The sequence below is a fragment of the Pezoporus flaviventris genome, unplaced genomic scaffold, assembly GCF_033815535.1.
Source record: "Pezoporus flaviventris isolate CSIRO_AGI_PZ_B2104156 unplaced genomic scaffold, CSIRO_AGI_Pfla_v1 ptg000036l, whole genome shotgun sequence".
Taxonomy (NCBI): Eukaryota; Metazoa; Chordata; class Aves; order Psittaciformes; family Psittacidae; genus Pezoporus; species Pezoporus flaviventris.
The window spans coordinates 8,785,274-8,800,104 of record NW_026892584.1 but is presented as its reverse complement, the minus strand read 5'-3'; the positions used below and the strand labels follow the sequence as shown (position 1 = coordinate 8,800,104).

Genomic DNA, 14,831 nt, shown 5'->3' with positions numbered 1-14,831 from the left:
TGGCTGCCTTTGAAAACCACTGAAAAGATACATTTCAAATTCCAAACTCTGGAGACTCCTGATATTTTGTTGTTTGAGAAATGTTTTTTAAAGTATCATGACGATGACATGATTGACACCCTGTACTAAGGAAGATGGTGTCATGGTTCAGAGAGAGACCATGCAGAAGCTGGGATTGTGAGCTTAGTTCCCAGATTCCTTTGGAGATTTTGGCAAACTTTAATTTCTGTGATTAGTTCTCCAGCCACCGTGAAGGTGCTAATTCTTCCCCCAAATCTTACCTTATGATTTCAGTCTCTAGTGTGTAAACTGCCAAGAGTTTTTCACTGCTGTTTGTTCATATGTAACACAGAGCCTTTGTTTTCCTTGGGGCCTCAGGAAATAGTAAAATATAAATTATTTTAAAATTATCTGCATGTAAACTGCACATACTGTTTATTAAATAACTGTTAGGATAAGAGATGAGCTTAACCAGAAGCTCAGATGAATGCTGGGTTCTGTCCAAAACTTAAAATAATTATAGTCTGTCCAGTGTGGGTGTAACTTTAACATTTGAAAATACATATACACAGGATTTGGCTTGGGGGTTGTCTTAACTTTTATTCTTAACCATACTGCTGTAGCCCCAAAATACCCTCTATAGGAAATGCAGAAATACAGTGTTGCATGCAGAGAATTAATTTTTCTTTTCTCCTGACAGCAAGATCAATAAAAGCTGCACAACAGAAGTAATTTTCAGGTCTATTAGTGCAGCTGTTAGTTCTAGAAAAAGAATACTATCCGTTATGTTGAGCATCCATAGCTTGATCATTAAAGGGAAAACAAGGAAATTTTTATTTTATGGGGCCATTTCCCATAGAGGCATTTAGCCAACTTGTAGCTTTTGTGTGTTGAAGAGTTAAACCTGGGTCTGTGGGCATTATCTGTTTCGTAGGATGTGGAAAGTTGTATTAAATACTCAGCTAAGCAACGGGTAAGCATAACTGGGAATGAAAAGAGCTCTGAGGTGAAAGACTTGGTTAGGAATCGTCACGCTGGGTATTTTGTGACTACACACCAGAGGTATTTGAATCCCAGAATTTGATTCAAACTTGGCTTGGAAGTGTAAGCCAGGTGCAGACTTTTGATGCACATCATGTTTTATGTTCCAGGATTATCCCCCAGCATGGAGATATTTTATCAGAGTTTTTGTCGGGCTTTGGCTCAGCTGAGCCTAACTTCCCACAGACTGCAACTGGGGGGGGGTGGGAAGAATGTTAGGCTTGAACTCATTTTAGGGGTAAAAGAAGGTAAAGCAAGAACATAGTGGCTGTTTAGAACATGATGTTGATGACAGGGTACAGCTGTTTACACAATTTCATCTAATAGCATCTCCATCATAGTGGAGAAAAAAACGCAAAGCTGACAAGATTAAGAAAATATACTTCCTGTAGACTACAGTTCCTCTCTCATCACTCATTTAAGGCCCTTTTTTTTTTTTTTTTATGTTCTATCTTACTAACAATGCACAAAATGCTGAATTACTGAGACTCAAGAAACCTGGAACAGTGAGTCATAGAACATCAGGATGGAAGGGATCTCAGGGATCAGCTGGTACAAGCTTTCTAGGCAATGCATGACCTAGACTAGATGGTCCAGCACCCCGAATGTGAAAAGCATCCAGTGTTGGAGAGTCTACCACTTCTCTGAGGAGATTATTTCAATGCGTTACTGTTCTCATGGAGAAAAACTTTCCTCTTCTGTCCAATCAGGATCTCCCCAGGAGTAACTTGTACCCATCACCCCTCATCTTTTCTATGTGACTCCTTGTGAAGAGTCTTCGCCTTCCTTACAGCCACCCTTTAACTACAGGACCACGTTTCGTGTAGCTCTAAGGTACCCGAGGGCTGTCGCACGCCTTTCCAGCCGCCTCCGGCCAGGGACGCGCCTTCGCGCAGTACCGCGCTCCATCTCTTCCGGACACCCACGGCCCGCCTCGGGGCTCCGGCCGAGCAGCGGGCTGTCGCGGTGGCACCGTCCGCGGGCGGCCCGGGGCTGGGGCGGGAGGGCCAATAGGGAGGGGCTGCGGGGGCGGGCGGGCCAATAGGGCGGGGCGGGGCGGGTCGCTGGGGCAGCGCGGGGCCGGTCGGCGGTCGCCGCTCGCCTCAGGTGCGGGCAGAGGAGCAGCGTGCGGCCCGTACCGGGCGCGCCTGGATGTGCGCGGAGGCGGAGGCGGCGCTGGTCTGCGCGCAGGGTCCCGCCATGGCGCTGGCTTTCTGCGGCGACGAGAGCAACTCCACCGCCTACAACGTGGACCACGGCGTGCTCAACAACGGCTGCTTCGTGGACGCGCTCAATGTGGTGCCGCATGTCTTCCTGCTCTTCATCACCTTCCCCATCCTCTTCATCGGTCAGTGCCTGAGGGGCTCCCTTGCCCTGCCCGGTTGTGCCTTGTCTGCTGACCCCGCTCCCTCCCGCCCTTGCCTTATGGTGTCCCCCGTCCCCCTCTTTGTCTTGCCGTGCGTTTCCCTCCTCCGCTTTGCGGTGTGCGGTATAACCCGCTCGCCGGGCCTTGCCCCACTGTGTGTGCCCCCGGCCTGGCCTTGCCCCCGGTGCAGCGGTGCTGCCGGGAGGCTGGAGACAGCGAAGGGCGCTCGGCCGCGGTGCGAGCTCCGGGCGGTCCCGCCTCCCTGAGGCTGCCGGCCGCGCTGCTCCCGTTCCTGGCGGCGGTACCCGGGGCTCTCCGAGGTGACACCGAGGAGGGAGGGATGGGCTGCTGGGGGAGACTGCAGAGCTGGTTTGCATTCGCAGAGCGGGAAGCAGAAAAAGGTGCTGCTAAAAACCGGAAAACCTGGCAGTAAGTCTTACGTTACCGAATGATACCCCGTGCAATTACTGAAGTGTTACGGCCGCAGGGCAGCCCTCCTCATTACTGATAACGACTGGAAGGGCTGCCCGGCGGCTTAACTCTTGCCCTATCTGCAGCGGGTAGTATTTGATAACGTAAGACTGCGTTTACCGGTAGGTGGCCCGGTGGTTTAAGACATGCGGCTGTCCCTGCTCTGAGAACCCTTCTCAGGCTGGCCTGTTCTGTAGGTGGCCGTGGCATGAGCCGCGCGGTTTTAACGCTTCTGTCCATCGTAAAAAGTCCGGTGCACAAGTATTAACATGGGGTCAGCTGAAGAACTGCTGTGCTTGTCTGGCTCTTCTCAGTGTGACTTTTATCTTGATCAAGAGAATAAGCTACTTTAATTGTAAGATAAAGTGTAAAGTCTTTACTTAAATGCGTTGAAGAAAAAATAATGGCTGGATTAGAGCTTGTGCGTGTTTGTCAAATGTTCATTTGTTGTTCATTTAAACTCTTAATGTACTTGAAAAATGTTTAATGCTTGTTATTACTTGATAGGGAGCTGCTGAAAGTATAGGAATTTAAGGCTGTGTCCTGTCTGCATTGCTGATTTTATTCTGCATGATGTGAAGCAATGAGAACACAGTTCTGAAAATATTCAAATATATGCATGTTTAACCATATTGTTGTGTCAAGTTTAGTACACTAGTTGTTACGTATCTGCTTTTTCTGTATGCAGGAGCTTCGTATGGCACTCTTGCTGTTAAGAAAACTCTAAAATTTTCTTTTCCTGCTTAGGATGGGGAAGTCAGAGTTCCAAAGTACATATACATCATAGCACATGGCTTCATTTTCCTGGCCACAATTTACGCTGGATACTGACTTTTATCCTCTTGTTTGTGCTGGTGTGTGAAATTGCAGAGGGCATAGTGTCTGATGGGTAAGTGTACGTCTATCTTCTCCTCATAGTACTGAGTGTTTTGAAGGTTTCAGGGTAGGTATTTTTTCCCTGTCTGATTTCTGATCTAGGCTATATTCCTTGTGGTTATAAACATGTAATCTGTATTCTTGGTGATTAACCTACCGACCTTGTATCAGGAATTCCATATGCTGTGCCAAGTTATGTACATACACGCAACTGACCTTAATAATTTTTAGTTCAGCTTAATGGCACTATCCTTCCAAGAGTAATCATAAATAAACCCTAACAATTCAAGCAGATGGTGACGTTTTTGTGGTAAGTTTCATGTTCAAGGGCCTAGTCCCACACTCCTTACTCAGACAGAACTCCCATGTGTGCAGCAAGTCATACCATTCTGCTGCAAACTGAGTTCTGTTCTTGATAAATGGAGTGGACCTGCTGGGCCTTATCACACCCCACAGAGTTTCTCCTGATGTTTGTGCAGTACATCTGATCTGTTACCTTAAGCAGAGCAGCTTGCATTATCTGAGCATGATCCATCAAGTTATTCAACTTCAGATGTCTGTAAAGAGTAATCTGTGGGGAAAATTTAAGTGAAATAAGTGATACAGGAGAGTGATTTATTATGAAAAAATCTGATGTTGCGTAACAATGAGTATTCTCTAAAGAAAGGTTTAATTTTCATAATTATCATGAAGGTTAAAAGTTTGAAGCTCCTCATTAAATAGAACAAAATCTCTGTTTATCCATCTCTATAACAACTCTCTACCAAGCAGTGTGAAAGGCACTGCAGTATTCTGCTGTAGAAGCTGATATCATCATTATTATTATAACTTCTCTTAAACATATATAAATAGGATGTTTCTCAGTGCCAGTTATTTTAAAAAGGATTTTTTCTCATGCTTATTCAGAGCTATCAGGGTGTGGGATGCTCAGAGCAAAATCTTCTGCTTGGAGTTTTCTATTTGATTTTGCTCTCCAGCAATTGTTATGTTTATTTGCTTTTAAACTTTACTCAGAATGCTGCTGTTTAGTAATAAGTGTCACCTGATGAGAATCAAAGCTCCTAGCTGTACTGGGAGAGTGCCAATCCACAGTAGTGCCTCCCAAGCACTCAGGAGGCTAGAGAGTGCTCCAGTGAATAAAAGCAGATTTTGAGACTTGTCAGTTTTTAAGACCAAAATGGGTCATGTAGGTAAGTCCTTTTGACAGCAATTGGGTGCAAAAGTCTTCGGCACCTCAGCAATAGAAGCAATAGATGCAACCTATTGGAGATAAGGTTAAATAGGGGAATTCCAGCAGCTTCTGTCTGTGAAATAAATATTTTTTTTTTAAAAGACCTCCCACTCCTGCAGTGTTACCTACTGATGCTTAGGCTGTCTGAAGAAATCTGCTTCTGCTGCTTGTTTTCCCTTGCAGAGTATTCAGCCCTGATGTACGAAATAACCTTGGCATTATTAGTAATTCAGAGACTGGAAAATCTTTACTCATTTTTGCTGTACACACATGCAATCACTCTCCACAAGGAGTTATGGTTTTTATGATCCAGGTTGTCGCACAGCTCCAGCCAGTTCTGCAGAGTTCATCTCATTTTCCATGTGAGGGAGGGCTTTCCTGCCCTACAGAGGAGCCACAGAAAGTGGTCCTCCTGAGCTCCTACATATATGTTAGACAGTTGGGGTGTTCTGTGCTCAGACATGTGAGTTCCCATGATGATCTCCAGCTTCCTGACAGCACAGCCCCTTCTCCAGACTACACAAAGGTGGCTTTTGCTGCAGCAAGAACAAATCCAGAGATGCTTATCATTTTTCTGTGAGGTTTGGAGGATGAGGTATGAATTTCCCGGAGTGTCTGTGTCCTGAAGATTTCCTCTCGCTGTTTCTCCTCTTGGATTTGCTTGTCACAGGGGAGAAATTGTACCTTTGGACAGCACAGGACACTACATTGCTTTTGTGAAAGAAAGTAAAGAGGAGGGAGGAGGAAAAGATGATATGTAGGAGGAAAGAGGGGGAAAATATGATTCTACACACCTCTGCACAAACCAGAAATGTTGTCCAGCTATTCCCATATTTCTGAAAAGCTGTACTTGCCAGAGCCCCCTTTGCTGCTACTTGAAGCAAAGTATCGGGAGAGTTTTGCTTGTAGGGCAAAATGTAAAGGGTATATGATTCTGTTGTAGGTTTTGTTTGTTGGGTCATAGTCACTGAAAAGAGAACTCACTGTAAGCAATTCCCATGCTGTGGTGCTGTTCCTTCTCCCAAAGTGGAAAAGAAAATGAAACATTTCCATAAAATAGTTCCTTAGAAAATCTTAAACTGCACTGTCTGGTATGGTTGATCTACATATCTTGATGGACAGCTCCCAAACTAGTTTAGCTTAAATTACCTTTTCTCATTTTGGAGCTATTCTGTGTATCCTAATTTAAACAATGTTCCAACTGATTTTGGTAGGAAACAAGTACACACATTTCATTTTCAGCACAGAGGAGGAATTTGAAATCCATGTGTGTGATTTAGGAGCATAAATCCAATTGAAACTTAGAGAACTTTCCACCCATAACTCATTCTAGAAAAGCCTGCATCAGGGCTGGGTGCAGGATGCAATTCATAAATTAAAAGGGAAACACTCCTGCTACCTTTGTGTAGTCTGGAGAGGGGGCTGTGCTGTCACGAAAGATTTGAGTTTAATAGATGTTCCCATTTTTTCTTTTTCAGGGTTTCAGAATCACGCCATTTGCACCTGTACATGCCTGCTGGGATGGCGTTCTTGGCGGCCATCACATCAGTTGTCTATTACCATAATATCGAAACATCCAATTTCCCCAAGTTGTTAATTGGTACGTCTCACAACTTGCAAGACTTGAAAGTGTGACTGTTCATGCTGTGACAGGTCATTGCAGTCTCAGTGCTAGCTTGTATGGATAAATCTACACCTATCTTCTGGTCTGCCGGCTGTCACTACAAGACTCAGTTCTGAGCGTTCCTGCAACATTCCACTCTTCTCAATGCTTTTAGCTTCTAATAGTACTCTGTATGGTATTCTTAGGGGGATGCAAGGGGCCACAGGCTTCTCTAAGAAAAGTTGGATTTTTGGGGAAAAGTAGCAGACCAAATTCTTAACTCTAAAAACTATCCCAGTCTCCCTGCTTGTCAGCATGTTTTGTTTAAGCATAAGATTGAACCCACCTTTGTGTGTCTATTGAAATATGCAGGCAGTCAACAACATCACTAACTTTCAGTATGACCCTGAATATATTACTTTGCTTGCTTGTTCTTGCTTCCTGCTCCTAACACTCCCTTTGCAAACTTCTCAAGACCTTTTGAATGGAAAATGCCATGTATAAGAACTATCAAGTATGCTATATATTTTCTGCAAAATTGTAAATTAACTGAAGCTGGGTATAGAAAATCTGTAAGTACTGACAAGCGTCGGTGATGTGTTCTCTATTGTTAAAGTAGACTGCAAACTGTGGATGTGTACATGTTTAGTCCTCCCATTAGCTGTTATTTCTTTGGTGGTCATGGCTCATCAAATTTTGTTTGAGCAGCTTTTCTGTATAATGGATCCTGCTAAGGTTTGTCTTGTATCATTGTATCTTTGTGTATCAAAGTTCTGTTCTAGCTTTTGTCAGGTGGTAAAAAGTAACAGCTGGATTTGAGAAAGTTTTTAAATATCAAAGATTAATTTTGAACTGCGAGTTGTGGTAATCAAGCATCTTCTTCTGCAGAAGGGGCCTATAACTCCTGTTAGAACAAAAAAAAAAAAGTAAAGTAATTCCACTTCAGAAACTTCAGATTTATATCCAGGCTTAGCAACTTTTATGTCTTCTTGTTTGGGACTGCTTTTCTTCTTGTACCCTTCTTCTAAGTAGGTGCTCTTTTATAATCAGGTGGGCTCGTTTAATTTCTTTTTTAATAAGTCAAAAGGGTCTGTTTAATGCCTTCTCACACGACTAGATGTTATATGTCAAGAAATCATTGCTAGCCTCTTACTATCACCTTTTTTGTTGTTGTTTGGTTTTCTTTTGTTTTGCTGTTGTTATTGAGTTTTTATTTCAGGTGTGTAATGCAGTAATGCAGTGTTTAATAATTTAGTGTCACTACCACATTCCTGCTGTGAAGTCATTGAGAAACGCAGCACAAATTTACTGCTGGTAGTTGATTACCCATTTTTGCATAATTCCATCTCTGTAAAGATTTCTCTTTTATGATAATTTTGTTCAGTATTTAGAGTGTTGTTGTGGTAAGCTCTGGGCAATACTTGAATGGTAAACAGTCATACCAATTAAAACCAGCACTTAAATAAGTGTTACTGATACTGAAGTTAGTAATTATGAATTTTCATTTTGCAAGAATTTCCAAAGAATAGAGTCTTTTAAAAAATCTGATCTTAATAGCTACCTCTTAGGCAAAAAAAAAAAAAAAAAAAATCAGACTACTGTAGTCTTTCCCACTTAATTGGTCTGATTTTAATTTTAACCCAATTTTAACCACAAGCTGGTGGTCTTTGATTTGTTTTATTTTTTGCCTTTTTTTTTTTTTTTTTTTTTGTCCTTTGTGAGAGAACCTGAGACAGACATTTCTGGAAGCCTCTATGCTTTATTCTTGACAGCACAAATTTATTATCTAACAGTGAGGACCAGACTCAGAGTCATCTTTCAGTGTTAATTGTAGCTACTCTGTATTGACATCTTGGAAAGGGCGATGATAACTTTATGCAAATTAGCCCAGTATGCGATAGATACATTATACCTATACTCAATTATCAACCCACTACAGTGCAGTGTGGCCATGAAGCATCTTACTTTTAGAGCTCAATACAAATGAGGTGAATGGGAACCATGAAGAAAAGCTTAAGGTAGTGATAAACTTCTTGCTGAGTGTATGGCAAAGGAAACCATAAGAAGGTTCTTCATTAGTAAAATGTTGTAGAGGAGACGTAATGTTACACACACACAGAGTACATGACCTAATGTGGCATCTTCTGCTTCTGAGCATCAGTGTAGTTCTACCTAACCGCAGCACACCATCTGTCTCAGCTGCAGGATCAATGCCTACACTTGCAAACAGTTGATAACTGTATAAAGTGAAGGCTGACAGATCCTTAGCCAAGAAGTTACTAAATTCAGTGAGGAAACTTTCACTGATGCACTGCAGTAAATACTTAAAGGTCTGTTCACTAATTCTGAGCTGGATAAATCCTGTGTAACTGTGAAACTTTTGAGATGGTTTCTTTTTTTTTTAAATCTCTTTTACTCTGTACCTTAAAGAAGCCAAGTTCATTTGTGGTCCTTCATAAACAGGCTAAAGGCAGATTCCGTAACAGACCTGGGGATTAGCACATTCTCTTGGGGTATGTAAGACAAGGATGCAAAGTTCCTGTCCTGATCCTGCCTTTCAGCTTTATGCCCAGGCTGTTAGCTATTTTGAAGTAGTAATTCTGAATATCTCTTATAAAAAAAGTTGACAGCGTTTGCAATATTTATTCTCTGAACTTATGATGGAGTCCAGGGTCCCAGTTGAGTGTCTGTCTAGACTGATGGAACATTTTGATCTGCTCCAAATCTTTTGGTTTTGTCCAGTAATTATATTTCAGCAAACATGGCTTTTGCAGTGTAGTGCCGTTTACCAGGGGACTCTCATAATTATGCTAATTTTGATGCTCCTTGCATCCATTCTGGACACTGTGCATAACAGTAGAATAGTTTAGCAGGACATATTTTAGAACAGTTTTCATACTGAATTTGAAAATCTGCTAGCTTCTCAATGTTCAAAATATGTAATTGAATTATAGCATCCGTTTGCATTATCTTTTAAGTTAATTTGTTTTATAGATAAATAAAACTCAGAAATTAAACAGTAGGAGAAAATTATGAAATAATGATAGGACTTAAAGTTTTTAATCCAAAAGGGTTATTAGTATGGGAATACATGAATTTTAATTAAAAAATTGTTTTTTTAGCAAATTGTAATTATATGTCTGCCTTACCATTCTTGTCAGTAAACTAGTTTTCTAATTTAAGTTGCTTGTACCTTGACATTGTAGTTAATTTCCTTGGAATTAGTTTATTGTTTAAAATGGGACCTTCTGTTATCTTATAAATATAACACTTATTGCTTAGTACACAAAATTTCTCTCCAGTCAGACACAGGTTAATTACTGAATCCTATCCAGTTAAGTGCATGGTTTTTCATATCTTGAGCTTAACCCAATAAGGTTGTAGAACAGTTTGAAGTCTCCATTACTTCACTTTTAGTGGTCTGGCCCCAGGCAAGAGTCTGCACTCTGGTGTTATGGGTTGAGGTAGTGTACATGACCCAAGAAAAAGTGAGATCCTTCAGGCCTCTCAAATGCATGTAAAGCAATCAAGTACCTGAAAGCATGCCTACTGGCCTGATCAGTAGGCAGTTCTTGGTGATAATTTCTACAAACCCTCAGCCACTATGCACTCACAAGCAAGATGATGAAAAAACAGTTTGAAAGAAAAAGCCATAACTGTATTTTCCAAGGAGCCTCATCTTGAGTGGCCTGCGAACATCTGTCAGATGAGATTTACATACACTTGTGTTCAAAAGTGAGACACTAAATAAGTTCAAATGCTTCTAGGAGTTATGATAGTGGGAGGTCAGTTATCACCTGAGAATGTTGTGTTTGGTACTTTCTAATACTTCTTAGGTAAAGATAAATTAATGTTCTTATAAAATAGTAACAATTTAAAAGGTGATAGAGACCCTCATTTAAACTCTAAATAGAAGAATGGCTCTGCTAGTTCTTATTTCTAATTCCAAGAGCAATACATAGTTACTAGTTGGGTTGGTTGGTTTTTTTTAGGTGTCCTGTGCTGGTGCAGGTTTTCAACATGAAATATTTGTGCAAATCCTCTTTACTCTGACAAGGATGCATTCTCAGCCTGTTGTAAGAAGTAAGACAAAACAGAAGGATTAACAGATAAAGGCGGATAGGAAGAAAACAGTATGGAATGCATTCTTGGATGAATTGAGGTTTTATAGTGAGACATACCACAAATAGTAAGGAATAGTCCCTCAAAGGTAGGAAACAACCTTAAGCAGGATGAGGAGATTAGATTTGATGCAATATAAACTGGGAAGATGATAGGAAGCCTCACATAAGAAGGCTATAGGTTTACAAGAGGGATTCAGTAAGTATGTGTCTTAAATCCTCTCTGAAATTGCTTCGGCCACTAAAACACAGTGCTGAAGTACCTGATCTCTTAGTGCTTTCTTTACTAACTGGCCTATTAATTTTAGAGGAAGATAGATCTCTTGGCAAATGTCCTAATACTTAGTAGTGCTGTACTGTTCCATTTACTGTCCTCATTTAAATGAGAGTTTTGAAACTGATTTCCACAGAAGCAGGATTGGTGGCCCCAAATCCCATAGATACTCTGTGTTGAATTTAGTTTTACTTGGAAAGGGTAGCCCCATAGGACATCCCCACAGGGCTCTCTAGGGTGCCTCAGGGTAACTGGAACACCACAAATTCTTGGAAATTTGTTCCTTACGATTATTCATATTTGTAAGTTAGACTTACTAATGTCCTGGTTGGAGATTTTCTCTGGTGTTGCAGCAAGACACTCAGAAAGCATATCCATACTTTTCTTGACAGTTAGCGCACCTTCCAGCTGTTGCACCATGGCAGATACAGCAGCAATGAAGGAGTCATGTAAATGAACATAACCCTAGAAGGTATTCCCTTAAGAATGTGGAACAGGAACTGGCTTGGGGTGTGGTGAATGGTACGGAGTATGTTTCCAAATCACCAGAGCTTACTGCAGGGATGATTTATCTGTAACTAACAGTAGCATGAGCACTTTTAAGCAAGAAGTTCAGTAGAACGCTAAGTTAAAATTGTATTCTACAAATGGCAGACCATCCTTCCCTGATGTGCCTGTGGATGTACATTATAAATTACATATATAGAATTTGCATTGAAAAATGGAGCAACAGCAGCTTGGAGAAAATCATAGAATGGTTCAGGTTGGAAAGGACCTTAAGATCATCCAGTTCCAACCCCCCCGCCATGGGCAGGGATGCCTCACACTAGACCATGTTACCCAAGGCTCTGTCCAACCTGGTCTTGAACAATGCCGGGGATGGAGTACTTACCACTTCTTTGGGCAACCTGTGCAGGTGCCTCACCACCCTCACAGTAAAGAACTTCTTTATATCTAACCTAAATCTCCTCTGTGTAAGTTTGAGCCCATTACCGCAGTAATATTTTAATATCTGTTCCTGCATACATCCCAGAGATCTGCAGGAGAAATTAAATGAATTTTCTCCTAGTCAGATTCATAGCAGTTTTGTAGTATCAACCAAATTTGAAGAGCGTCATTCATAGCCACCTTCACTTGTGGGAAAACTTGCTCCCTTGAACTCATCATGTGGATGCATGGTTACCACAGATGGAAATTTCCTTCAGCAAGATTCACTTTGTGAAACTTTCCAAGTATCACTAAATCTAATAGGAAAGGAATTTCTGTTCGAATTAACAAAACCACTCTCTGGTTTTATATATATATTTGTTGCATTCTTTCTGAATGAATATTTAATATTATTATTGTATATTTTTGCAACTGTGGAGCTGACTTTTTTTTTCTTTTTTTTTTCCCTACAGCATTGCTGTTCTACTGGATTTTAGCTTTCATAACTAAAACCATCAAATTTGTAAAGTTCTGTGATAATGGGGTTGGATTTTCTCAGCTTCGATTTTGCCTCACAGGACTCCTGGTTGTTTTATATGGAATGCTACTAGCTGTGGAAATCAATGTCATCAGGGTGAGGGTACGTTAGTATCATAAAAGTCTCCATAAAGTCTTCATATGTGTGTTTTGTTGTTTTGTTTTGGCTGTATTCCTCTTGCTGGGTATTTTGTGTGAAATGCATTTCTAAAGGGGAAAGAAAAATCCACTTAGAAATATATTTGAGAATTCAAGTTAACCCAATTTTATTAGGCCAGTTGAATCTGTAATTTAAAAAAAATGCCAGACTCCACTGCAGTTAAATTAAGATGAATTTCAAGTTTGTTTTAAAAATGTCTATTATGATTTGCAGTTTCAGTGATCAGAAACAAGTATTTCTGATGGAAGTAAAGACTGGGTGAAAGGGATTGTCTGCTCCACCAAAAAGTATCTTAGACACACAAATAGCGTCTCCCATTTTCCAGGAGACAATCACAGTTGACAATATATCAATTTATAGGGGCAACTGGGGTTGCTATCTGGCCAGAGTTCTTCCCGTCTTCTGTCTGTCACTTAGTTGTATGCAGAAATTAAACTTACTCGCAGGAGGGAAAGAAACTTTTCCATGTAAATTTTCTTGCTGCTTTCCTCACATTAGTGTATGAACTCTTCCCAGTAACGCATTCAGCAGTGTGAATTGCATCTGTCTTTGTTCTTTTATGATTTTCTTGAGTGATTTTGTGTGTCTGTATATTTATTTGGTAACTTATGACAAGAATACATCTTAAAGCAGCCTTTTCAGTAACATTTTTTGAAAGAAAGAGGAACTAAAACCTCAATTCTGGACATTCAGTATTTATGTCGTAAATGAAAATCAGTGGACTAGCTTGTGAGAAAAGTGAAATTCAGTTGTGACATTAGAGAGACTTGCTCATAAACCTCATAACAGAACTGCATAATTAAATTATATTTGATCACTGTGGAATTACAAGTCACAAAGAAGAGTGAAAAATGGTCACTGCCTGTTGTAATCTTTTTTTATGTTGTATTTGCTTGATTTTAATTGTTAAAGGATGTCATTGAAGTATAAAATGAACTAGCCAGCAGTATGGGTTTTCTCACTGCCCACTGTTTCTATGGCAGAATTCAGAGAGCAAGGCTTGTTGCTGCAGCAGCTGAAGAAAAGGACTGGGATGCAAGGAGGGAGAGTTGACCAGTGCTGAGGGGTGGGAAGGGGAAGAGAGCAGAACCATCAGACATTGGCTTCACCTTTTTTTCTCTTGCTTTCCCACATCTTCTTCCAGAAGACAAAAGATTGACTTGCTAGACTTTCAGTCCCAACTGTACCTTCCCCTTCCTTCTGCTGTTCCCATTATTCCTCTAGATGGCCTTTCCCAACCCCATCACCATATTTTCTAGGATCTGTGAATTATTTTCCATCTATGGTTGGAGAAAATATAGCAGTGAAGCATATCCAGAAATCCTAGTTTTATCTTGACAACAGGAAATCATCAGCAGTCTTCCCTTGCTGTTTTGGCATTTAAGCCAGTGAAAACATTTGTTTGTGCCATATGCACCTCCCTAGTTCAGTGGTTTGCGAGACCCGTTCAGGACAGCACAGGTAGCTCCACGTTCTGAGCTAACAAATGTGACGCAGTATGGTATGGAAGATGAATCCCTGTGGTAGCCTCAGGGCTGTGCCTAAGCTTATATACCTCATGTTGTGCTGTCTGGAACTCAGAGTGAGAGGCTGGGGCTGTACTATTTGAAATGTAAGGTGAATACTTTTTTTTGTACAAGCATATCAATTTGTACCTCATAAACAAACTAGTAGTGTTTAGGATGATTTATTTCTGGACTGGATACTTCTGATTTTCCTAGTATCTGAAGGAACTGGATTGCTGTATTGGTTGAATTTGAATGCCTAATTTTTTTGAGTATTTTTGAGAAACCAAGACTGACTCACTGATTATCTGCAATGTCCTTTATCTCTTGTCTGTTCTTTGTGAATTTTTATTTTCTATGCATTCAGTGTGATTCTTTTGGTATTTTTCTGAATTTCAGCGGTATGTTTTCTTCAAAACTCCTAAAGAAGTTAAACCTCCTGAGGATCTCCAGGACCTTGGTGTTAGATTCTTACAGCCATTTGTGAATCTGTTATCCAAAGGAACGTACTGGTGGATGAATACATTCATCAAGACCGCCCATAAAAAACCAATAGACTTGAAAACTATAGGCAAGCTTCCCATTGCTATGAGAGCTCTGACCAATTATATTCGCCTTAATGAGGCCTTTGAAGCACAGAAGGTATGCAAAGCATGGAATTGTGTCCATCTTGTTACTCAGTGCTTGCATCTTTCATGACTGTTTATGCTGCAAGCATG

The 14,831-nt window shown here is 40.8% G+C and overlaps 1 protein-coding gene across 1 annotated transcript in view; it reads left to right on the top strand.

Annotated features, from left to right (window-relative positions):
- Window positions 1-2,146: 2,146 nt before the first annotated feature.
- ABCC8 (ATP binding cassette subfamily C member 8) overlaps window positions 2,147-14,831 on the top strand; it is a 76,546-nt gene continuing 63,861 nt past the window's right edge. The window contains exons 1-5 of the mRNA XM_061462997.1: window positions 2,147-2,389; window positions 3,626-3,767; window positions 6,464-6,585; window positions 12,384-12,550; window positions 14,512-14,754. Of these exons, the coding sequence (XP_061318981.1) occupies window positions 2,194-2,389; window positions 3,626-3,767; window positions 6,464-6,585; window positions 12,384-12,550; window positions 14,512-14,754 (870 nt within the window). The 5' untranslated portion in view covers window positions 2,147-2,193. The remainder of the gene's footprint in view (window positions 2,390-3,625; window positions 3,768-6,463; window positions 6,586-12,383; window positions 12,551-14,511; window positions 14,755-14,831) is intronic.